General features: G+C 46.0%; 1 protein-coding gene across 1 annotated transcript in view; it reads right to left on the bottom strand.

Annotated features, from left to right (window-relative positions):
* The window catches only part of SLX9 (SLX9 ribosome biogenesis factor), a 165,359-nt gene extending 140,487 nt beyond the window's left edge, over positions 1 to 24,872 (bottom strand). Inside the window, exons 1-2 of the mRNA XM_073646554.1 lie at positions 24,643 to 24,872; positions 17,824 to 17,932 (exon numbers count right to left, since the gene is read on the bottom strand). Coding sequence (XP_073502655.1) covers positions 17,824 to 17,932; positions 24,643 to 24,801 — 268 coding nt within the window. The 5' untranslated portion in view covers positions 24,802 to 24,872. The remainder of the gene's footprint in view (positions 1 to 17,823; positions 17,933 to 24,642) is intronic.
* Between the last annotated feature and the right edge of the window lie 768 nt (positions 24,873 to 25,640).

The raw sequence follows: 25,640 nt of genomic DNA, 5'->3' as shown, positions 1-25,640 counted from the left end.
GCCGGCCGGGGCCCTGAGCAAGCGGGGGTGGGGGGGGGGCACTCATGGGCGTTGGCACCGGACTTCACTTCTCACAGGCCTTATAGCGCGCTGGGGTGCCCAACGGCGAGTGGGTCCCCCTGCCTGCTCAGGGTCCCGGCACTTGCCTGGGTGCTGAAGCCAGGCCTGCAATGATCCCAAACACACAGCGACATCTGGGGTGAATTTCATGTCAATAGCACCTTTAGAAATATATTTACTTAGAAAATTGGTAACGTGCTCAATACTTATTTCACCTGCTGTACATAACAATGCTGGTGCTCAATCGTCATTCAGTTACACAAGACTCAAGCAGTAAGAACATTGGCACTTAGAATTTAAGCACCAGTATCCTCCCCATTGTATATTCACATCCAGTGTATATACACATCAAGGGGATATAAAAATCTACACACCCCTGTTAAAATGCCAAGTTATTGTCACAAAGCAGAATCATTTCAGTACATTTTCTTCCTTTAACTCCTTTACCCCAGAGGGTGGTTTGCACGTTAATGACCAGGCCAATTTTCACAATTCTGACCACTGTCACTTTATGAGGTAATTACTCTGGAAAGCTTCAACGGATCCCCCTGATTCTGAGACTGTTTTTTTTTTTGTGACATATTGTACTTCATGATAGTTGTATATTTGATATGACTGGCATTTATTTGTGAAAAAAAAACACAAATTGAGAAAATTTTGCAATTTTCCAACTTTGAATTTTCATGCCCTTAAAATCAGAGAAATATGTCACACAAAATAGTTAATAAATAACACTTGTCACATGTCTACTTTACATCAGCACAATTTTGGAACCAAATTGTTCTTTTGTTAGGAAGCTATAAGGGTTAAAAGTTGACCAGTGATTTCTCATTTTTCCAACAAAATTTACAAAACCATTTTTTTTTTTTATTTTTTTTTTTTTTTAAAGGGACCACATCACATTTGAAGTGACTTTGAAGGGCCTTTATGGCAGAAAATACCCAGAAGTGACACCATTCTAAAAACTGCACCCCTCAAGGTGCTCAAAACCACATTCAAGAAGTTTATTAACCCTTCACGTGCTTCACAGGAATTTTTGGAATGTGGAAGACAAAAATAAACATTTAAATTTTTTTACAAAATATTAAGTTAGACCCCAAATTTTTTTTGTTTTTTGTTTTAATTTCCGCAAGGGTAAAAGGAAAAAATTGATGCCTAAATTTGTTGTGCAATTTCTCCTGAGTATGCAGATACCCCATAAGTGGGGGAAAACCACTGTTTGGGCGCACGGCATGGCTCAGAAGGGAAGGAGCGCCATTTGACTTTTTGAATGTAAAATTTGCTTAATTAGCGGATGAGATGTCGCGTTTGGAGAGCCCCTGATGTGCCTAAACAGTGGAAACCCCCCACAAGTGAAACGATTTTGGAAACTAGACCCCTCAATAATTTTATCAAGGGGTACAGTGAACATTTTGAACCCAGAAGTACGACACAGAATTTGATAACATTAGGTCATCATATTGAAAAAGTGGTCATTAGTCTTGAGCACAAGTGCTCGCTACTTGAGTTTGCATCGGGTACTCAAGTGACATGCGATACCAGATTTATATTGGGTCACACACTAAAAGACGCTTTTTTTTGCATCGCCATATTTTGAGAACTATAATTTTTCCATATTTCAGCCGACAGTCATGTGAGAGCTTGTTTTTTGCGGGACAAGTTGACGTTTTTTATTGGTACCATTTGCGGACATTTGACATTTTTTGATCGCTTTCTATTCAGATATTTGGGAGGCAGAATAAATAAAAACAAACAATTCAGGAATTGTTTTTTTGGGGGAGGGTTTACGCCGTTCCGCATGTGGTAAAATTGATAAGGGAGCGTTATTCTTCGGGTCAGTACGATTACAGTGATACTACATTCACGCAGGTTTTTTTTAGGTGTTGGCACTTTTACACAATAGAAAAAAATAGAATTAGACTTACCGGTAATTCGGTTTCTAATAACTCACCACGACAGCACACCGGAGGATGTAACTCCACCCTAATAGGGACAGGAAATATCAAGAGGATTAAATAGCCCCTGCCACATCCTCCCTCCAGTGTTATTACAAAGGACCATAAGAGTATAGATGCATCAAATTAATTTTTATTTCTACTGATCCGACTGTTGTAGAAACAATAAGCAAAGGGGAGGGAATTACCCGTGCTGTCGTGGTGGGTTATTAGAAACCGAATTACCGGTAAGTCTAATTCTATTTTCTCTAATAACCCCCCACGACAGCACACCGGAGGTATACCAAAGATATACTAGGGAGGGACAACAGCCTGAAGGACCTTCCTTCCGAAGGCTAAATCTCCAACGGACATTAGATCTAGTCTGTAGTGTTTGGAGGAAGTATGAATCGAGGACCATGTAGCAGCTCTGCAAATCTGTTCGATGGATGCGCTGGCTTTCTCAGCCCAGGAGACAGATATCGTCCTTGTAGAATGGGCCTTGAGCCTTTCCAGAGGAGGCAGATCTGGGATTTGGTAAGCCTCCGTAACTGCCCCCTTTATCCAGTTGGCTACTGTGGATTTTGCTGCTCTCTTTCCTCTGTTTGAACCTTGTGTATGGACAAATAGGTTCTTGTCTTTCCTTTCTTCTTCTGTTTCCTGAAGATAGTGCAGTACTATTCTCCGAACATCCAGAGTGTGGAACTCCATTTCTTTCTCATTTTTTTGGGTTCTCACAAAACGATGGAAGAATTATTTCCTGAGATCTGTGGAAATTCGAGAGCACTTTAGGTAAAAATGAAGGGTCAAGTCGGAAAATTAGGCAATCTTCCAGGATTCTCAGGTAGGGTTCGTTGACAGAAATGGCCTATAGTTCACACACTCTCCTGGCTGTAGTTACTACAACCAGGAAAGCAGTTTTCCAGGCCAGCCTGTCAAGTCTTATGGCTGATAAAGGCTCAAAGGGTGGAAGGGGTAACCCCTTCAGGACAATGTTAAGGTCCCAGGGGGGAATCAAGTCTGTTACTCTAGGGCAGATGCGAGTGGCTGCTGTCATAAATCTCTTCACCCACTGATGTTCAGCTAGGCTTTGATCAAAGTACGAGTTTAGTGCTGCTACCTGGACCTTAAGGGTACTAGGTCTGAGGCCTATGTCCAGACCTTGTAGGAAATCCAGAATGTGTGCTACATCAGCTCTATGAGGGTCTGGGTGAGTGGGCGCACACCACTTTAAGAAGGTCTTCCAGATCATATGGTAAATGGTGTTCGTTACAGGTTTCCTGCTCTTCTGGAGAGTCTCGATGACTTTATCTGAGAGGCTTCTTGTCTTTAATATCAGGAATTCAGAAGCCATGCAGCCAGGTCTCTCGGGGTCTGGATGGTGAATCGGTCCCTGGAGAATAAGATCTCTGATGGGAGAAAGGATTAGAGGGCTCTCCACACAGACTGGTTAACGTTCCAAACCAACTTCTTTTTGGCCAGAGAGGAGCCACTAGGATTACTCTGGTTCCTTCGGTCCTTATCTTTTGCAAAGTTTTTGAAAGGATAGGAAGCGGGGCATATGCTAGATTGAATTCCCATTGGTAAGCGAATGCGTCGACGCCCATGCAAGGGTCGTTTAGATCCAGGGGGAAATATTGAGGTACCTTTGCATTCTGGTGTCCGGCGAGATCTACCTCTGGATAGCCCCATCTCTCGACTAACATCTGGAAGACATCTGGTTTTAGACTCCACTCTCCTGGCTTCTGCTTAAGAAATCGGCCTGGACGTTGACTGAACCTTTGATATGAAGAGCCGACAGGGATAGAAGACGTTCTTTGGCCCAGGAAAATATTCTCGCAGAGACTTCTTTTTAGCTTTCGAGCCTTGTGCCCCCCTGATGTCGAAGTTGGGCTACTGTGGTGATATTGTCTGAAAATATCTGTATGTGGGTTTTCAGGACCAGAGGCACTGCTGCTCTGAGGACTTCCTCTACGGCGTTTAATTCTCTGAAATTTGATGAGCACTGGCTCACCTCCTTGGACCATATACCCTGGAATAGCTCCTGGGAGACTATGGCTCCCCATCCCTTTCCGCTGGCATCCACTGTTATGGTTACTAGAGGATTCTGTATCCATGGTACTCCTCTGTTTAGATTCTTCATGCTCAGCCACCAGAATAGAGAGGTTTTTAACCGTGGTGGTATAGGGATTCTCCTGTTCAGAGACCGTGGAGATCTGTCCCAATTCATAAAGATGTGGGTCTGTAATGTTCGGGTATATGCCTGAGCCCAGGCCACCATCTGGATACAGGATGTCATAGATCCAAGGACCGACATGGCATTTCTCAATACCCATCTCCTCCTTCTTAGGACATTGATCTTGGCTTTCAGCATGACCTGTTTTTGTTTGGGTAGAAATGACATCTGGCTGTGGGAATGCAATAGTACTCCTAGAAACGTTTTTTGTCATGGAGGGAACCATATCCAATTTTTTTGTGGTTCACTAACCAGCCCAGAGAAGACAGGATCTGAGTGGTCAACTGTATATGCTCTTGGAGCAATGGTACTATGGGGCCGATTAAGGTCCTCGAGGTATGGTACTATCGAAACATTCTGACCTCTGATATAAGCCATGAGTTCTGCCATGATCTTTGTAAATATTCGTGGGGCTGATGATATCCCGAATGGGAGAACATTGAACTGGTAGTGGACTATCTGTTCCCCCTGAGCCACTGCGAATCTTAAGAACTTCCTGTAAAGTGGATGTATGGGGATGTGGTAGTATGATGTATGGAGATGTGGTAGTATGCATCCTGGAGATCGATTGTGGCCATGACATGGTCCTGTCCTTTTAGAGGGACCGTCGTTCTGATGGACTCCATCTTGAATCTCTGGTAGTGGATATACTGATGCAGTGTTTTTTTTTAATAGGAAGAGATTGGAATAATGTCTTCAGCTTATCTCCCCTGTAGGGAACAGCGATATCACCCCTGATGATAATAGTTCTGTTAGACCTGATATCAGGGTGGCCTGCAGGCTTTGAGAAGAGAGCCGCGTTAACTTTACTCTCTGTGGAGGATAGGGGGAGAATTTTATTTTTACTCCAAACTCTACTGCCCTCAAGACCCATGGGTCTGAGCAGATTTCTCTCCACTGAGGGAGAAAGTTCGAGATGCGGCCCCCAACTGTCCTGACGTCATTGTTTGTTCTGATGTTGATTTTGGGAGAGAAAAAGATTTTTGCCGCCTCTTCCTTTTGGGTAGCTCCATCAACCTGTTTTCCCTTTACCCCTATATTGAGGGGTCTGCTCCTGGGAAGGATGAAAGGGTCTTTTCCTTACATTTCTAGGTTCTGGGAGGGCCTTCTTGTCTGAAGCTTTCTCGAGAAGATCTAGGGCTGGCCCGAACATTTATTTCTCTTTAAAGGGGATGGAACACAATTTCATCTTTGATGCCACATCACCGCTCCAGAATTTTAACCACAGGGCTCGTCTCACGGAGTTTGATAACCCAGATGCTCTTGCCGCCATTCTCACCGATTCTGCAGAAGCATCTGCTAAAAACCCCGTAGCTTTCTGGAGAAGCGGTAGGGCTGCTAAGATGTCTTCTCTGAGGGTGCCCGAGACTAGGTGTTCCTCCAGTTGATCTATCCAACGAGCCATTGATCGAGCTACACCCGTAGAGACTGCGTTGGTGCTTAATAGCGCTGCCGAGGTCTCCCAGGAATTCCTGAGTAGTCCCTCCATCTTGCGTTCCAAGGGGTCATTTAGCTGAGAGGAATCTTCAAAGGGCAATGTGGTCTTCTTTGCCACTCGTGCAATCTGGATATCCACTCTTGGGACTTCGGACCAGCATTCTGCTGTCTCGCTGTCTACAAGAAACCTATCCTTTAACTCCGTAGAGGTATTTAACCTCTTTTCTGGACACTCCCATTCCTCTAAAGACTAAGTCCCTAATACTGTATATACGGTGTATATGAAACATAGCTGGGCTCTACAGATGCAGAGCGAGAAGACCCTTCAACAGACATGGTTTTGGCCTACCTGCAGAGGTCTTCCTGTCCAGAGCTCCTTTATGGGAGACTGGACTAGCGCCTCCCTCTGATAAGAGAGCTCCTCCCCCGGTGTCCAGGTGAAGACAGGTGTGATCACCAGTGGCATCGCCGCTTATCCCCCCCACTGAGCCTGCCGCGTTCCACCATGGAACGCATAACTGCCGGAAGTGATGTCATCATCCACCGCCCGGTGTCCTACGTCACTTCGGGCGCAGCGGTGTGCGCTTCACATCCCGGAGACCGGCATCGCCCGTGCATTCAGCGGGGGAGAGGAAGAGGAGGAGATTGGCCGGAGAGCTCAGAGAGGCCTCCGGCCAGAACATCCTGAAGATTTTGCCCGAAGGTGTGGACTGGAGGATGGGGTCCCGAATCCAGAGGAAAAGGGAGCAGCGCATGTGAGGAGGAGAGGTAAATGTCTCGATCCTCCACTGCCCGGCTTGCAGTTTTCTCCCCAGTGACTGTCGCCGGCCCAGCACAACGGGGATGACCTCTTCATCCCTGATAGGGACAGGAAATAGCACTGGAGGGAGGATGTGGGAGAGGCTATTTAAACCTCTTGATATTTCCTGTCCCTATTAGGGTGGAGTTACATCCTCCGGTGTGTTTTCATGGGGGGTTATTAAAAGAAAAAAAAAATGTCTGCATCACTTTATTCTGAGAGCTATGCATTTTTCAGCTGATGGAGCTGTATGGCGGCTTGTTTTTTGCGGGACAAGGTGACATTTTCACCGTTACCATTTTAATCTACATTCGTCTTTTTGATCACATTTTGTTCGGCGGTATGATAAAGGCACCAGTGGGACAGTTTTATAGGTCAGGTCGTTTCGGAAGTGGCGATACCAAATTTACTAAGTCCCACTATGGGACTTTGACTTTCTGCAGTCTGATCGAAGTTATAATGTATAGAAGTGCAGGATCACTGCTATACATGATAATCTGTCAGTGCTGCAGACACAAGTTACTTTGATCATGCACTGCCCATGATCAAAGTAACTTGCGGGGGTCTGGTGACCCGGATGTCGTCATGAGCAGGGGGGCATCTGTCTCCCTGCTCACTCGCTAAATGCTGCGATTGCAGCATTTAGGGGGTTAAAGTGCCAGGAGCAGCGCGGGCACCACTCCTGGCACTCAGTGCCGGGTGTCAGCTGTTAGAATCAAATGACACCCGGCGGTGATCGCGCCCGCAATGCCTGGTTCATAAGGCCCAGGAAAATACTATTACTGACCACATCAGAAAGGGGTTAATGTTATACAATCTGTACAATTCAATTGGAAAATAACCTGAAATCTTTTCAGGTGGAAAAAGAAAGATAAAGAACTAAAATAACATTGTTGCATATATATCCACACCCTTAAACTAATACTTTGTTTAAGTACCCTTTGAATTTATGACAGCAGTCAGTCTTTTGGGGTAGGAGTTTTTCAACATAGTACATCTAGAGACGGCAACCTATTCTTTGCATTTACGCTCCAAATCTGTTGGATTGCAAGGGCATCTCCTGTGTACAGCACCCTCTTCATGTTAACTCAGACTGTCAATTGGATTTAGGTCTGGGCCCTGGATAGGCCATTCCAAAACTTTGATGTTCTTCTAGAGAAGCCATTCTTTTGTTGATTTAGAGATCAACCATGAAGTCACTGGACAAGGTCTTTAAATCGAGTAACCTTTTACTAGCGACGAAGACACGGCTCGTACATAGTCTGGTCATTCTATAAAAACATATGGATGCGAAACCTGAACAATAAAGAAACAAGACAGAAGAATCAACGTCTTTGAAATGTGGTGCAGGAGAAGGATGTTGTTATTAACAACATAGATGGCAAGAAGAACATACAAATCAATATTGGAACAGATCAAATTAGACATGTCAAGCAACACAAGGATCACCAAGCTACGACTTGCCTACTTTGAACACATCATATGAAGAGAGCAATCACTGGAGAAAAACCATCATGGTTGGAAGAATAGAAGAAACAAGGCGAAAAGGAAGACCGGTAACTTGATGGCTTGATACAATCAAAATAACCACGGCGAAGATACTGGTGGACCTAGCTCTAGGCTTGCACAAGATCAAGCTTCCTACAGAGTGTTAATCCATCAGGTCACCGTTGGTCGAGATCTAGCTGAAGGCCATTAAATAAAAATTAGTGTAGTTGTTGAAGAGGAATTTGACCTTCCTACACATCTTCAGCTTTATAGTAGAGGCCTGAAAGTTTTTTTTTTATAAAATTGACTTGTATTTGGAACAGTTCAAAATTCCTTCCATTTTGACTAAAGTCCCAGTTCCAGCTGCTAAGAAAAGAGTATCAAAACATAATGCTGACTCCACTAGGCTTTACTGTGGGCATGCTATTCTTTTGGTGATGCATAGAGTTGGCTTTGCGCCAAACATACCTTTTGGCACTATGGACAAAAAGTTTAAGCTTAGTTTCATCAGACCATAACACATTTTTCCAGACATGATGTAGGTTTTGGCAAAACATAGCTGGGCTTAGACGTTTTTCTTTGCAAGAATAGGCTTCCATCTTGCCACCCTACCCCACAGGCCAGACATATGAAGAATACAGGAGGAGATTGTGGTCATATGCAGTATACAACCAGTACTTGCCAGAAATTCCTGCAGCTTCTGTAATGTTGTAGTAAGCCTCTTGGCAGTCTCGTGGACTACATTTTCTTGTCTTTTCATCAATTTTTTAGGGATATCCAATCTAGGTATTACCAATTTAAGTAGTCACTGTTGTGCAAAATTGAAGCCACATGACCATCTTTACAGTTTTCCATTCTATATCTAACGCCTTTGAAAACTTTGTGCACCCTTCGCCAGACTGATAACTTTCAACAATGTGATCCCTTTGTTGTGTTGTAAGCTGTCTACGGACCATGGCTTTTGCTGTAAAAGGCAACTAAGGAGACGGCAAGAAAAATCTTACTAGTAGAGCTAACTTTATATGGGATTAATCAGAATCACTGTAAATGATGGCAGCTGTGTGCTGACTTATTTTACAGGAGTGTAAATGTGATTGGCTAATACTAAACACAACCACATCCCTAATGCTAACAGACTGTTCACACTTATGCGACCACATTATTTTAGTTTTGTTTTTACTTCCCCCTCAAAATTATTTCAGTTTGTTTCTCAATGGATTTGTACAGATTATGGGTGACAGGGGTGTGCAGATTTTTTATATCCACTGTATATAAGGAAGGAACTTCTAAATGTGGTTGTGTGAAGGCTGCAACAAACCAAGGTGGGTAAGTATGTGTTGATATAACAGGGCTGTGTATTTGTCTATATAAGAGCCGAGTGTGCATGTACAGCAGAGGCGAGTGTGCATGTACAGCAGAGGCGAGTGTGCATGTACAGCAGAGGCGAGTGTGCATGTACAGCAGAGGCGAGTGTGCATGTACAGCAGAGGCGAGTGTGCATGTACAGCAGAGGCGAGTGTGCATGTACAGCAGAGGCGTGTGTGCATGTACAGCAGAGGCGTGTGTGCATGTACAGCAGAGGCGTGTGTGCATGTACAGCAGAGGCGTGTGTGCATGTACAGCAGAGGCGTGTGTGCATGTACAGCAGAGGCGAGTGTGCATGTACAGCAGAGGCGAGTGTGCATGTACAGCAGAGGCGAGTGTGCATGTACAGCAGAGGCGAGTGTGCATGTACAGCAGAGGCGTGTGTGCATGTACAGAAGAGGCGTGTGTGCATGTACAGAAGAGGCGTGTGTGCATGTACAGAAGAGGCGTGTGTGCATGTACAGAAGAGGCGTGTGTGCATGTACAGCAGAGGCGAGTGTGCATGTACAGCAGAGGCGAGTGTGCATGTACAGCAGAGGCGAGTGTGCATGTACAGCAGAGGCGAGTGTGCATGTACAGCAGAGGCGAGTGTGCATGTACAGCAGAGGCGTGTGTGCATGTACAGCAGAGGCGTGTGTGCATGTACAGCAGAGGCGTGTGTGCATGTACAGCAGAGGCGTGTGTGCATGTACAGCAGAGGCGTGTGTGCATGTACAGCAGAGGCGTGTGTGCATGTACAGCAGAGGCGAGTGTGCATGTACAGCAGAGGCGAGTGTGCATGTACAGCAGAGGCGAGTGTGCATGTACAGCAGAGGCGAGTGTGCATGTACAGCAGAGGCGAGTGTGCATGTACAGCAGAGGCGTGTGTGCATGTACAGAAGAGGCGTGTGTGCATGTACAGAAGAGGCGTGTGTGCATGTACAGAAGAGGCGTGTGTGCATGTACAGAAGAGGCGTGTGTGCATGTACTAAGCATCCTGCATTGTTGAGTTTTCTTTAAAAATTCATTGAACACCCCATGGAAATTGAAAAATAAATAAAAAACAACACACAATGTTGATTATCCAATTGTCTGATCATCAGGTAAGGCTATCTTTTGTGGTACACAAGATTATTTAAACACACAAAGCACTGCTGCATTGTTTATACATGTCCATGGGATTTATCAGACACTGCAACATCGCTTTATTCAAGAGAGTGACCTACTTGAATGAGCTTACCAGAAATACCAGGCAAAGCCCATAGAAAGGAAGGGTACTGTGTTAGGAAGAAGACCGTTCCTACCCATCGTAGATGCTTATATACTATCAGATGAAAAACGGCAGCTAGCCTGCAGCATTAAATGTATACCTCCCCATACTAGGGATAATTCACAGCTGTAACCTGCTGGAAGCAAATATATCAATGACCGATTCTTGGCACCAAGAGATTCCAGTTCCAGAGGATGGTATAATTAGACATACTTCAATCAATGCAAAGTTGAGTCGAGAGAACCAAAATAAGACCGTTGACTATAGAAGAGGCCATATACATCATTACTTAGCTTAGAAAGTTGACTTTACAATATTGTGTATAATTACGTCCTACTAAATGGCAGGGAGAAGCCGCCCTGCCAGAATGATTGGATGGTAACTTTTTTTTCCCCAGCATACTACTGAAGATGAAATGATATGTTAGTACAAGCGGCCCATCTGCACGGCTATATAAAGAGAAAAGGTACAAAAGCTGCGACTTTATATAGAAAGCCTCCAGTTATCAGATCCTTATAGACTTAGGCCGGGCATCAACTGCTTCTGCTGCAGAAAGAACGGAGCTGTCACAAGTAGGGGAAGAGACACCAATTCAGGAAGCGCACACTCACATTTATTTTTAACAGCAACGCATTTAACACTGAAACCGCACAATCGCCCGGGAACAATATTTTGCATGTAAAGAAAAGGTTAAGTAGCTTTATATAGACAGTGCTTCATATTTTTTGCATGTATACATATTCTTAAAGGGGAACAGTTATCAGCTGAGTTATTGCAGCCGTGTTTGTTTATCTCTGAAACACAGCGGGATTTAAAAAAAAAAAAAACAATTTTGAAAACCCGGCTGGGGACTAGTCCAAGAGGCTGGTCCCCAACTGCCCCACTCCCCTAGACTGACACAAACACACACACACACACAGACACGGAGATACCTGCCACTCTACAGGAGCAGGGCAGGGAAAAGCCACTGGGAATCTGCCCCGGATTAATCATCTTATAATACAGAGCTCAGCGGCTCCAGATCATGGGGCTATGTGACCAGACCTGTCCAGTAGCCTCCTCCATTGGCTATGTTCACATAGGGCTTTTCAAGTGGATACTGAGAGGAAACTCTCCAAATCCACCTGCAGATCTCAAACTTCTCAAAAACTTTGAGTTTCTGCTGTTTCCTCTAAAAAAAACCCTCTGCAAAAAGTCTGTGCACACGGCCATTGAATAAATATGTGCATGCACTAGTTTCTAATGCCATCTGCATGCTTTTTCAATGCGCTGCTGTACAGGCTTGACCACATGTTTCTTTATTAGTGACCATGTTCTGGTCCAAAGCATTGTGCAAGGTGACAGCATTTTTGAAAAGTGGAGCTCAGCACTACATCGGCATCACTGCTGAGCCCAGTGATTGGCTGCAGCAGTCACATACACTGTAGTCATAAAGCAATCGCTGCAGCAAGAGATCCCGCTACACATTTTACAGCAGGGTAAAAATACTCCCTTAAGCAATTATACAAGTGTATTTTTATCTACAGTGGTGTGAAAAAGTGTTTTCCCCCTTCATGATTTCTTTTTCTTTTGCATGTTTGTCACACTTAAATGTTTCAGATCACAAAACAAATTTAAATATTAGACAAAAATAACACAAGTAACCACAAAATGCAGTTTTTAAATGAAGGTCTTTATTATTAAGGGAAAAAGAAATCCAAACCTACAGGGTCAGGTGTGAAAAAGTGATCCCCATCCTCCTTAAAACAAAAAGCACTGTGACAGAGTCACTGGTGGTATATGTAAGAAGAGGTATGTTTCGCTATGGCTTCTCGCCTTAGCAAACTGAACCTACACATTTTCTCCAGCAGGTTATATGTTGGGGGGGGTTAAATCACCTAAAGGGAGTGGTTTTGTGTGAATGACTTCCCTCCCATATCTCCACCTCAGGGTTTGGCCGAGCAAGGTTAAATGCTCAGTCACTATTTTTTTTCTGTGGTTGTGTGTTTGGGGAGGCAAGGTCTACAGACTGGAAAGTCATAGCTCAGGAGGAGCTGAAGGGTGTGCTATAACTTGTGCGGGCAAAACCCCACACACATATATGGACTGTGCTATTGTTTATCTTTTGTTTTGCCATTATGCCAGAAAGGCTGAGTTTATTTTGATGCACCTGCAGTGCTTTATGCAGTTACAATAAACCGGCAGAGGAAATAGCTTCCTGAGCCTACTTCTGAAAACAGCCGATAGAGTAGTCTTACCACACCACATTTAATTCATCACATCTTTGGGAAGCTGAGTTCAATTTCCCTAGCCACACATGTTCTCAATCAAGAAATCACTGCCTGACAAAGTGAAGTAGACCAAAAGATCCTCAAAAGCTAGATATCATGCTGCAATCCAAAGAAATTCAGAAACAAATCAGAAACAAAGTAATTGAGGTTGATCAGTCTGGAAAAGGTTATAAAGCCATTTCTAAAGCTTTGGGACTCCCAGCGAACCACAGTGAGAGCCATTATCCACAAATGGTGCAAACATGGAACAGTGGTGAACCTTCCCAGGAATGTCCGGCCGACCAAAATTACCACAAGGGCACAGCGACGACTCATCCAAGAGTCACAAAAGACCCCTCCAATAACATCAAAAGAACTGCGGGCCTCACTTGCCTCAGTTAAGGTGTTCATGACTTCACCATAAGAATGAGACTGGGCAAAAATGGTATGCATGGCAGAGTTCCAAGACGAAAACCACTAGTGAGCAAAAAGAACATAAACGGCTAGTCTCAGTTTTGCCAGAAAACATCTTGATGATCGCCAAGACTTTTGGGAGAATACTCTGTGAACTGACGAGACAAAAGTTGAACTTTTTGGAAGGTGTATGTCCCATTACATCTGGCATAGAAGTAACACAGCATTTCAGAAAAGGAACATCATACAAACAGTAAAACATGGTGGTGGTAGTGTGATGGTCTGGGGCTGTTTTGCTGCTTCAGGACCTGGAAGACTTGCTGTGGTAAATGGAACCATGGATTCTGCTGTCCATCAAAAAATCCTGAAGGCGAAAGTCCGGCCATCTGTTCGTGATCTCAAGCTGAAGAGCACTAGGGTTATGCAGCAGGACAATGATCCAAAACACACCAGCAAGTCCACCTCTGAATGGCTTAAGAAAAAACAAAATTAAGACACTGGAGTGGCCTAGTCAAAGTCCTGACCTTAATCCAATTGAGATGCTGTGGCATGACCTTAAAAAGGCGGTTCATGCTTGGAAACCCTCCAATGTGGCACAATTATAACAATTTTGCAAATATGAATGGGTCAAAATTTTTCCAGAAAGTTGTAAAATACTCATTGCCAGTTATCACAAACGCTTGATTGCAGTTGTTGCTGCTAAGGGTGACCCAAACAGTTACTAGGTTTAGGGGGCAATCACTTTTTCACACAGGGCCCTGTAGGTTTGGATTTCTTTTTCCCTTAATAATAAAGACCTTCATTTAAAAACTGCAATTTGTACTTACTTGTGTTATTTTTGTCTAATATTTAAATTTGTTTTGTGTTCTTTAAGTGTGACAAACATGCAAAAGAATAAGAAATCAGGAAGGGGGCAAACACTTTCACACCACTGTAAGTAGAAATACATAATTTGCAGAAATGAAAAATATGTAATACATACACAATTTTAGGAGCTTGCCATTTATGGAGGATGACTTTAAAAGAAAAGAATTGTGGCAACATCAAAAGTGAAATGAAACCGTACTTTTCTTGAAACAAGAAAACTGCACTCAGAAACCATAACTGAAGACTGCATGGTGGAAAGCATCAAAAATTAAATGGTTTACCTCATCTTGTACTGAATGGGTGACATTGTAAAAGTGCTAGTAAAAACAAGCAACATTGCAATTTACGTCCTATGAAATATTTGCTTCATTCTCAAGAACAGAGGGATTTTTAATTCACGTTCCCAACTATCTTAGGATGTGGCCAATTTCTTGGGCAAGTAGCGCACATTGCAAGCTCTTTATTAAACAGCTTGCAACTGCTGCTTTGAATCAGGCAGGATTGCTGGAGTTGACCAGCCTAAGTGTCCTGACGCATCTCCCATGGGAATGGCAGTGATGGGAAAGTATACAATTTGTGCTCAGCCATGCCGCCAACCCGAAGTGTCAATCTTCAGGAGTGCACTACCCCAGCAAGCATAAAGCTGGGAGGCAGAAGAGCAGTACACTCCTGAAGATAGAAAAATAATAAAAAAAACCTTCAAAACAGCAACAGCTGGTGGCACTCTGCAAGGCAAAACCATAAGCAGGCAGCAAGAGTGGATGGCACTCTGCAAGGCGAAACCATAGGCAGGCAGTAGGAGTGTGAGTGGAATCCTGAAATACCAATCCATAGGCGACATGAAGGTACTCAGGAAGGTGGACCACTGGAAGCAGTAGTGGCTGTGGGTGGCACTATGGAAAGGTGGCAGCAGTGGATGGCACTCTGAAAGGTTAAAAAAAAAAATCACAGGCAGGAGGGGATAGCACTCTAGATCACACAGCTCCATCCAGAGCAGCACTCTACTTTGGCAGACAAAATGGGCAGCAGCACTCTTTTAGCAAATGTGCATAGTGCGCCACATGTCTGCAAGAGGAAGGCAGGATTTTCGTTGCCATATGAAAGCTCTTGGTCAATGTTTCATGCATAATAAAACTCATAGCCAGTCAATGATGCCTGAATAAAAAAAGTATTTGCTCAAAAGGTACTTCATTTACGGTACGTGTGGAAACGGTCAGCACTCGTACCGGAGATACAGACGTGTGAAAGAGCCCTTAAAGAGGTTGTCCACTACTTTTACATTGATGGCCTATCCATAGCATATTTGTTGCGTTCTTTTTCCCGCAGAGAAAAAAAAACAAAAAACAGTCTTTTCTAGTACCAGCAAAGTGAATGAGATTTCTGAAATGTCATGCACAAGCTTACTTATTTTTTCCTTGCAGATTTGAACCTACAAAGTTTTTTGTTTTGTTTTTTAAATCTGCAGCATGACAAGTCTTTCAGCGGTTTTTGCAGCATTTTTCATCCTTTCAAATGAAAATCGGTGGGACGGGAACAAGTAAAAAACACAAAAAAAGTATGCAAAAACGTGAATATTTTAAGCAGCATTTTCCTGCCAACACTGTTTTTTGCAGAAGAAAAATCTGCTGCAAATACTCAAAGTGTGCACATAACCTTATTGTGCAATCTATGAATGCTGGAAGCCAAAGCTCCAAATCAGAGCTAATACTGCATGCAATTCAACCCAAAGGCATCCTCACCCACCTGTTAGAAAGGGAGCAAGGAGCTGATGATGGAAGTCATTTACAACAGATCCCTGCTATATGATTTTTCAGACAAGCATTAGACCTTGATCGGCAGATACTTATTAACATTAGTCTAGAACCCTTTTAGTATTACAAGTAAGACTTTTTAGATGGATGAGCTCTGTTTTATCATTACTCTAAGTGTAGATATAATATTGCAGCCAGATGACAGCATTAAGTATCAGGTGCTGATCCAGCAGGTCTTACATAAGCGGTTGACACTGAAATAACATACCAAAAGCAGCAGCTGCCATTCCTGTACACATTTAATAAGAAAGGAATCTGCATATGACCATAGTGATTGGGGGAGCGACAACTGAGCAATCAAAACAGAAATAATGCTCATCTGCAGAGTGCATGAGGTTCTTCAAAAGCTGAGCCCGAGTCCTGACCCCACATAGACTAATCTACAAATACAAGTGTCCATGCAAGTACAGTATATCTTTGTATTTACACTCTCCAGCAACCTTTCTTTTAGGAAATTATTAGAGAATAATGTAGAGGCTGTAGCATATGCCTTGAGTATACATGTATTAGTTAATATCCGATTGCTGGGTTGTTTGCCTGATCTTCCTATCCCATCTATGGGTACTATGCCCTGTGTGTCCTATGAATCTTCATTGTTTGGCATCATTTTTTCTGAAACGATGACAGCAAAAGTCAGCTAAGTATCGCTACATTTATATTTTTATATCGCATTATCCAGTTCAGCACTCCTGAGGAAACTTTTGATAGGGGAAACGCCTCCAGTTAACACTGGAATTAATATAGGATATATCCCTCCGTTTATATTGAGTTGAACACTATAATTAGTGTTGGGTATATCCTCGGACTTATACTGTAAGTAATGTTGTCTATTTCCTTTCACAAGTACCTGCATAGATATTTTCTACAGGCATCAGCCACCTTGATACCATACATTGCACCATTAGAATCTGGGGCATATATTTAGAATCTGGGGCATATATTTAGCTTTATACTATCAATGGCAAAGTGGGTTATGATTTCAATGACGTTTATTATTATTGGTAATCTGACTGATGTTGGTACTAGGTCGGTGATCAAATTTGTACTGTGCACTTGGCACTTTATACCATTAATTGTTTGATGTATTTATGTCGCTTATTAATATCTTCATGTAACATTGGTATTTGGTAAATGGTATTTTGGTTGGCTAGGACCCAGTAGGGTTTATCAAGGTCAGGCATTGGTGAACCATGGCGCCAATTGCGCATTTAGAGTGCCAACCTCCGTGGCAAGGCAAGGCATGATAGCTACATAATAGGGTGATTTTATATAACTTCTTCCCTGACCTAATTGACCCCTTGGTATGTGGTTTATTTTGGTGGTAGTATTTTATGTCTAAGATTGGTTAGATAATCATGTATTTTAAATATTAATAATAAAAGTTACTTTTTATGGTACATGTTTTGCGGTGCATACTGACTGATTTCTGTACCTATAATCCTATACAGGCTGTGAATTTGATACAATAGAGAACCAGCATACAGTACAAATATAATTAGTCAATGGGAATCAGAGTTTTATAACTTTGAAGCAAATTACTGTATCATCGCTCTCTAACAAGGAAACAAATGACAATCTGCATTAGGGACAAACAGATGAACAAGGAGGGGAAAACTTGGCAAAGACGGAGGGTCTGAGAGCCGCCATGTGGATGTCATCGTGCAGTTCACAGGAAGAACATTTACTACACTGGTGGTCAGACAGGCATTACATGACACAACTGCCCATAATGAAAGCATTCAGAATGAATGGATGGGATGCAAGAAATGACACTTCCAGACTGCTGTGAAAAGTGTCTTATTGGTTCCTTATAAGCCTGCCCTTCAGCCATAATATAACCATCACTGTGGAAGAGCAAAGTTATCAATACATCCTATGAGAATGAAGTGTTAAACATATCAGATTATGAAATACCTTTTTCGGCAGACACCAAACTTTTTGTTTCCACTTCTAACTTCTGAGTTAAATTTTCAGGCTCAATTGTAGTTGATGCAAAGATATTCGGGGACAATAATGCCCAGTCCTAAAAAAAAGAAAAGTTTTTAAAAGTTTTTTTTTACTATTTCTTGAATTGTTCTTGTCAATTAGGTAACAAATGAAACAGATATTATCAGCAGTGAGGAAACGGTCACACGTAGCAGCCTCTCTGCAAGATGTGGTTAAATCTGTTTCAGGCTTTATATTGTTAGCGCATTTCTGCAGGTGACTTTAGGATCACATGTCCATATAATAAAATCATACGACTTTCATCCAGAAACATTTTTCTATCCTTTTCTCTGTATGACATTTTTATTTATGAGCAGTTTAAAACTTAGCTAGATCAAATGCAGTTTCCTATGTTAAAAACTGCAATGTATCCGTAAAAATCTGATGTTTAAAGGGTGGCTCCGTATAGAATCCAATTTTTTTTATGCACTCAGAGTTGAATGGACGAGTCTCATCCAACACACAGAAGACACCACTCCTCTGCTTCTGGGTTTCTTAGGGGGGCAGTGTGCTCCTAAAGATCAATAGTTCAGACCATCAGTATGATGGTGCTGATTGTCCCCCATCAGTGATCAGATGACTGATGATGGCAGTGGGTAGATGCCCCCCCCCCCCGCATCAGTGATCAGATGACTGATGATGGCAGTGGGTAGATGCCCCCCCATCAGTGATCAGATGACTGATGATGGCAGTGGGTAGATGCCCCCCCATCAGTGATCAGATGACTGATGATGGCAGTGGGTAGATGCCCCCCCATCAGTGATCAGATGACTGATGATGGCAGTGGGTAGATGCCCCCCATCAGTGATCAGATGACTGATGATGGCAATGGGTAGATGCCCCCCATCAGTGATCAGATGACTGATGATGGCAGTGGGTATATGCCCCCCATCAGTGATCAGATGACTGATGATGGCAGTGGGTAGATGCCCCCCCCCCCCCCCCCCATCAGTGACCAGATCATGATGGCAGTGGGTAGATGCATCCCCCCCCCCCCATCAGTGATCAGATGACTGATGATGGCAATGGGTAGATGCCCCCCATCAGTGATCAGATGACTGATGATGGCAATGGGTAGATGCCCCCCATCAGTGATCAGATGACTGATGATGGCAGTGGGTATATGCCCCCCATCAGTGATCAGATGACTGATGATGGCAGTGGGTAGATGCCCCACATCAGTGATCAGATGACTGATGATGGCAGTGGGTAGATGCCCCACATCAGTGATCAGATGACTGATGATGGCAGTGGGTAGATGCCCCACATCAGTGATCAGATGACTGATGATGGCAGTGGGTAGATGCCCCACATCAGTGATCAGATGACTGATGATGGCAGTGGGTAGATGCCCCACATCAGTGATCAGATGACTGATGATGGCAGTGGGTAGATGCCCCCCATCAGTGATCAAATGATTGATGATGGCAGTGAGTAGATGCCCCCCATCAGTGATCAGATGACAAACTCATACTCACCCATGCTGCTAGCAAAGGCAGTTTTGCATCTGCAGAATGGGAGAAGCACAGTGGCACAGCAGATGGCGGGATCAGACCAGCTTCACACCATTAGAGCCTGCAAGCAGTGTGCAATCCTCGCCTAGGTAACCGGCCACTCTGATACTGGAGGGTGGCCTGTAACCTTGACAATGAGCTGTAATCAATAGAATTAAAAATTCTTCGAGAAAAGAGGATTTTTAATAAGAAGTATATTGCAGAGTTGCTTGTTTTTGCAAGCACTTTATAATTTTACCCATTAATGAAGATGAGACAACAAATCTTTTGAAATTTTAATGTGATTATATAGGAATATAACAAGAGATGCATTCTGTAAGCTTGGATCCTGGCACCCTCTCACACCACACAGTCACTATTGATTTCAATATCAGCACTGTCAGCATAAGTCAAACACAAGGCAATTGGTAGAGGAAATCAAAATAAACTTCACAACATACCTAATTTTACCTCTAAGATAACGTCACCACGCTGGCCAGCGATTGGCTGATGAAGATCATACGGCATAAAATAGTTCTTGAAGACACATTATTTTGCAGCAACAGCAATAAAAAAAAAAAAAAGTAATTGCTGGGACTTGGGTGACCAGCACTTATGAAATATATTCCCAATCTATTGACTGATTAATCCCTTATACCAGGGTCCTTTACGTTTTTCATCAATTTAAGGCCATGTTCACATGTTCAGTATTTGGTCAGAATTTTATATCAGTATTTGTAAGCTAAAACCAGGAGTGGGTGATAAATCCAGAAGTGGTGACTTGTTTCTATTATACTTTTCCTCTGATTGTTCCACTCCTGGGTTTGTATTACAAATACTGAGGTAAAGTACTGAGCAAATGTTAAACGTGTCAACATGGCTTCATGGTAAGATCAGTGCTGCATGCTGTGATTGTTTAGAGATCAAACTGACATTAATGGCAGCCATGCCGACAAGTGATCAGACGACAACAGAGGGCCTCTGCCCGCTGCCATCTCCCAATCCCAGACGTGGGCCTCTACCCACTGCAATCTCCTCCATCTGTGATGAGAAGATGGCAGTGGGTAGATGCCCCCCCCCCCCTGTCAGTGACCAGATCATGATGGCAGTGGGTAGATGCCCCCCCCCCCCATCACTGACCAGATGATGATGGCAGTGGGTAGATGCACCCCCCCCCCCCCCATCAGTGACCAGATGATGATGGCAGTGGGTAGATGCACCCCCCCCCATCAGTGACCAGATGATGATGGCAGTGGGTAGATGCACCCTCCCCCCATCAGTGGCCAGATGATGATGGCAGTGGGTAGATGCATCCCCCCCCCCCTCCCGTCACTGACCAGATCATGATGGCAGTGGGTAGATGCACCCTCCCCCCATCAGTGGCCAGATGATGATGGCAGTGGGTAGATGCACCCCCCCATCACTGACCACATGATGATGGCAGTGGGTAGATGCATCCCTCCCCCCCCCCCCCCCCATCAGTGACCAGATGATGATGGCAGTGGGTAGATGCATCCCCCCCCCCCCCCCCCCCCATCAGTGACCAGATCATGATGGCAGTGGGTAGATGCCTTCCCCCTCCCCGTCAGTGACCAGATGATGATGGCAGTGGGTAGATGCACCCTCCCCCCATCAGTGGCCAGATGATGATGGCAGTGGGTAGATGCCCCCATCTGTGATCAGTAGATGGCCGCGTCTTTCTACGGATCTGCACCTGTAGGGAGATAGCTGGGTGCAGTGCTCGGTGCGCCCTCTTACATGGCAGCGCATGTAAGGCTATGGTGGGTGTAACAATAGCATCACTGCAGCCATACACGTCCCATGCAGCCATGTGTCTTCTCACCTTTCCTCCCACCCCTCCCCCGTCAGTGACCAGATCATGATGGCAGTGGGTAGATGCCATCCCCCCCCGTCAGTGACCAGATCATGATGGCAGTGGGTAGATGCCCTCCCCCCCGTCAGTGACCAGATCATGATGGCAGTGGGTAGATGCCCTCCCCCCCGTCAGTGACCAGATCATGATGGCAGTGGGTAGATGCCCTCCCCCCCGTCAGTGACCAGATCATGATGGCAGTGGGTAGATGCCCTCCCCCCCGTCAGTGACCAGATCATGATGGCAGTGGGTAGATGCCCTCCCCCCCGTCAGTGACCAGATCATGATGGCAGTGGGTAGATGCCCTCCCCCCCGTCAGTGACCAGATCATGATGGCAGTGGGTAGATGCCCTCCCCCCCGTCAGTGACCAGATCATGATGGCAGTGGGTAGATGCCCTCCCCCCCGTCAGTGACCAGATCATGATGGCAGTGGGTAGATGCCCTCCCCCCCGTCAGTGACCAGATGATGATGGCAGTGGGTAGATGCATCCCCCCCCCCCCGTCAGTGACCAGATGATGATGGCAGTGGGTAGATGCATCCCCCCCCCCCCCCGTCAGTGACCAGATGATGATGGCAGTGGGTAGATGCATCCCCCCCCCCCCCCCCATCAGTGACCAGATCATGATGGCAGTGGGTAGATGCATCCCCCCCATCAGTGACCAGATCATGATGGCAGTGGGTAGATGCACCCCCCCCATCAGTGACCAGATCATGATGGCAGTGGGTAGATGCATCCCCCCCCCATCAGTGACCAGATCATGATGGCAGTGGGTAGATGCATCCCCCCCCACCCCATCAGTGACCAGATCATGATGGCAGTGGGTAGATGCATCCCCCCCCCACCCCATCAGTGACCAGATCATGATGGCAGTGGGTAGATGCCCTCCCCCTCCCCATCAGTGACCAGATCATGATGGCAGTGGGTAGATGCACCCGCCCCATCACTGACCAGATGATGATGGCAGTGGGTAGATGCACCCGCCCCATCAGTGACCAGATGATGATGGCAGTGGGTAGATGCATCCCCCCCCCCCCATCAGTGACCAGATGATGATGGCAGTCGGTAGATGCATCCCCCCCCCGTCAGTGACCAGATCATGATGGCAGTGGGTAGATGCCCTCCCCCTCCCCGTCAGTGACCAGATGATGATGGCAGTGGGTAGATGCACCCCCCCATCACTGACCAGATGATGATGGCAGTGGGTAGATGCACCCCCCAATCACTGACCAGATGATGATGGCAGTGGGTAGATGCACCCCCCCATCACTGACCAGATGATGATGGCAGTGGGTAGATGCACCCCCCCATCACTGACCAGATGATGATGGCAGTGGGTAGATGCACCCCCCCATCACTGACCAGATGATGATGGCAGTGGGTAGATGCACCCCCCCATCACTGACCAGATGATGATGGCAGTGGGTAGATGCACCCCCCCATCACTGACCAGATGATGATGGCAGTGGGTAGATGCACCCCCCCATCACTGACCAGATGATGATGGCAGTGGGTAGATGCACCCCCCCATCACTGACCAGATGATGATGGCAGTGGGTAGATGCACCCCCCCCCCCCCCATCACTGACCAGATGATGATGGCAGTGGGTAGATGCATCCCGCCCCCCCCCCCCATCACTGACCAGATGATGATGGCAGTGGGTAGATGCCCTCCCCCTCCCCGTCAGTGACCAGATGATGATGGCAGTGGGTAGATGCCCTCCCCCTCCCCGTCAGTGACCAGATGATGATGGCAGTGGGTAGATGCCCTCCCCCTCCCCGTCAGTGACCAGATGATGATGGCAGTGGGTAGATGCACCCCCCCCCCATCACTGACCAGATGATGATGGCAGTGGGTAGATGCACCCTCCCCCCATCAGTGACCAGATGATGATGGCAGTGGGTAGATGCACCCTCCCCCCATCAGTGACCAGATGATGATGGCAGTGGGTAGATGCACCCCCCCATCACTGACCAGATGATGATGGCAGTGGGTAGATGCACCCCCCCATCACTGACCAGATGATGATGGCAGTGGGTAGATGCACCCCCCCATCACTGACCAGATGATGATGGCAGTGGGTAGATGCACCCCCCCATCACTGACCAGATGATGATGGCAGTGGGTAGATGCACCCCCCCCCATCACTGACCAGATGATGATGGCAGTGGGTAGATGCACCCCGCCCCCCCCCCCATCACTGACCAGATGATGATGGCAGTGGGTAGATGCCCTCCCCCTCCCCGTCAGTGACCAGATGATGATGGCAGTGGGTAGATGCCCTCCCCCTCAGTGACCAGATGATGATGGCAGTGGGTAGATGCACCCCCCCCCATCACTGACCAGATGATGATGGCAGTGGGTAGATGCACCCCCCCCCATCACTGACCAGATGATGATGGCAGTGGGTAGATGCACCCCCCCCCCATCAGTGACCAGATGATGATGGCAGTGGGTAGATGCACCCTCCCCCCATCAGTGACCGGATGATGATGGCAGTGGGTAGATGCACCCTCCCCCCATCAGTGACCGGATGATGATGGCAGTGGGTAGATGCACCCTCCCCCCATCAGTGACCGGATGATGATGGCAGTGGGTAGATGCACCCTCCCCCCATCAGTGACCGGATGATGATGGCAGTGGGTAGATGCCCTCCCTCCCATCAGTGACCGGATGATGATGGCAGTGGGTAGATGCCCTCCCTCCCATCAGTGACCAGATGATGATGGCAGTGGGTAGATGCACCCTCCCCCCATCAGTGACCAGATGATGATGGCAGTGGGTAGATGCACCCCCCCATCACTGACCAGATGATGATGGCAGTGGGTAGATGCCCTCCCTCCCATCAGTGACCAGATGATGATGGCAGTGGGTAGATGCACCCTCCCCCCATCAGTGACCAGATGATGATGGCAGTGGGTAGATGCCCTCCCTCCCATCAGTGACCAGATGATGATGGCAGTGGGTAGATGCACCCTCCCCCCATCAGTGACCAGATGATGATGGCAGTGGGTAGATGCACCCCCCCCATCACTGACCAGATGATGATGGCAGTGGGTAGATGCCCTCCCTCCCATCAGTGACCAGATGATGATGGCAGTGGGTAGATGCACCCTCCCCCCATCAGTGACCAGATGATGATGGCAGTGGGTAGATGCCCTCCCTCCCATCAGTGACCAGATGATGATGGCAGTGGGTAGATGTCCCCATCTGTGATCAGTAGATGGCCGCCTCTTTCTACGGATCTGCACCTCTAGGGAGATAGCTGGATGCAGTGCTCGGTGCGCCCTCTTACATGGCAGTGCATGTAAGGCTATGGTGGGTGTAACAATAGCATCACTGCAGCCATACACGTCCCATGCAGCCATGTGTCTTCTCACCTTTCCTCCCACCGGTTTGCTCCAGGACAGCGGCACAGACAGCTCCGGGGCATCGGGGGTCTTGTAGTCCGGAGCAATGGGGGCATTTTCTCCAGGAGAATTAACCCTTACAGCCGCCACATGCAGCTTCTGCCGAACACGTTTTATTTTCCCTACCATACTTTCTACTTCCGGAAGTGAGTGTCCGCGTCACCACGGCAACGTCCGTGCGGGATAAAGTTCCCCCAGGTGCAGGAGCACAAGCGTTCAGTTCCGGGGCGCAGCTAATGTCCCAGGTGCAGTCACACTCACTTATTGCAATAGACCTCGCTGATGAATGCTCGGCCCCTCTGCTATCACCATTGTTATTAGCTAAAGTAAATTCATATATGTTCATAAGATGATATTACAATTCTCAATTATATATTGAAAATAAAGAGATTTAGAATTTTGCAAGTTCAGTTTCCATAAGAAAGATATTTATACCCCATCTCATAAGGACAACTAAGGACTGAAGCATTTTTCATGGTGGAAGTTTTTCATCTCCGTGAGTTTCCATTACATTAAAATAATAAACCCACTACAGCTGGGAAAAGCTTTGCAGGACCATAGCCCAGTAGCCACGTTGGTAGTCCGCTGCTGAACAGAGCCCTGCAAGCCTCCTCCTACTTGCCGACATTTCCGGACCACCGTCGTGGCCACTGGACTAGGGTCCTGCAAAGCTTGTTGCTCAACTATAAAAGGTGTTTCCCTGCCTGTCTGCCGCTGCCCTGGTCATTACTGACAGGCTGCAGTGGTGACATCACAACTACAGTGCATATGAACACTGCAGCCAATCACTGGGCTCAGGGGATCTGCCCACGTAGGTGTCACCAACCACAGAGCCAAGTGATCGACTGTTGCTGGCAAATGTGCTGTAGTTATGATGTTACCACTGAAAGGTTGTCAGCAAAGACCAGAGCAGCGGCAGTGAGGCAGCACTAGACCTGGGGAGGCTGAGTAACACCTGAGCTTATAAC

Source organism: Phyllobates terribilis, unplaced genomic scaffold (assembly GCF_046119375.1).
Source record: "Phyllobates terribilis strain yellow unplaced genomic scaffold, ASM4611937v1 Scaffold_9__5_contigs__length_417890890, whole genome shotgun sequence".
Classification (NCBI taxonomy): domain Eukaryota; kingdom Metazoa; phylum Chordata; class Amphibia; order Anura; family Dendrobatidae; genus Phyllobates; species Phyllobates terribilis.
This window is presented reverse-complemented; position numbering and strand designations above follow the sequence as displayed.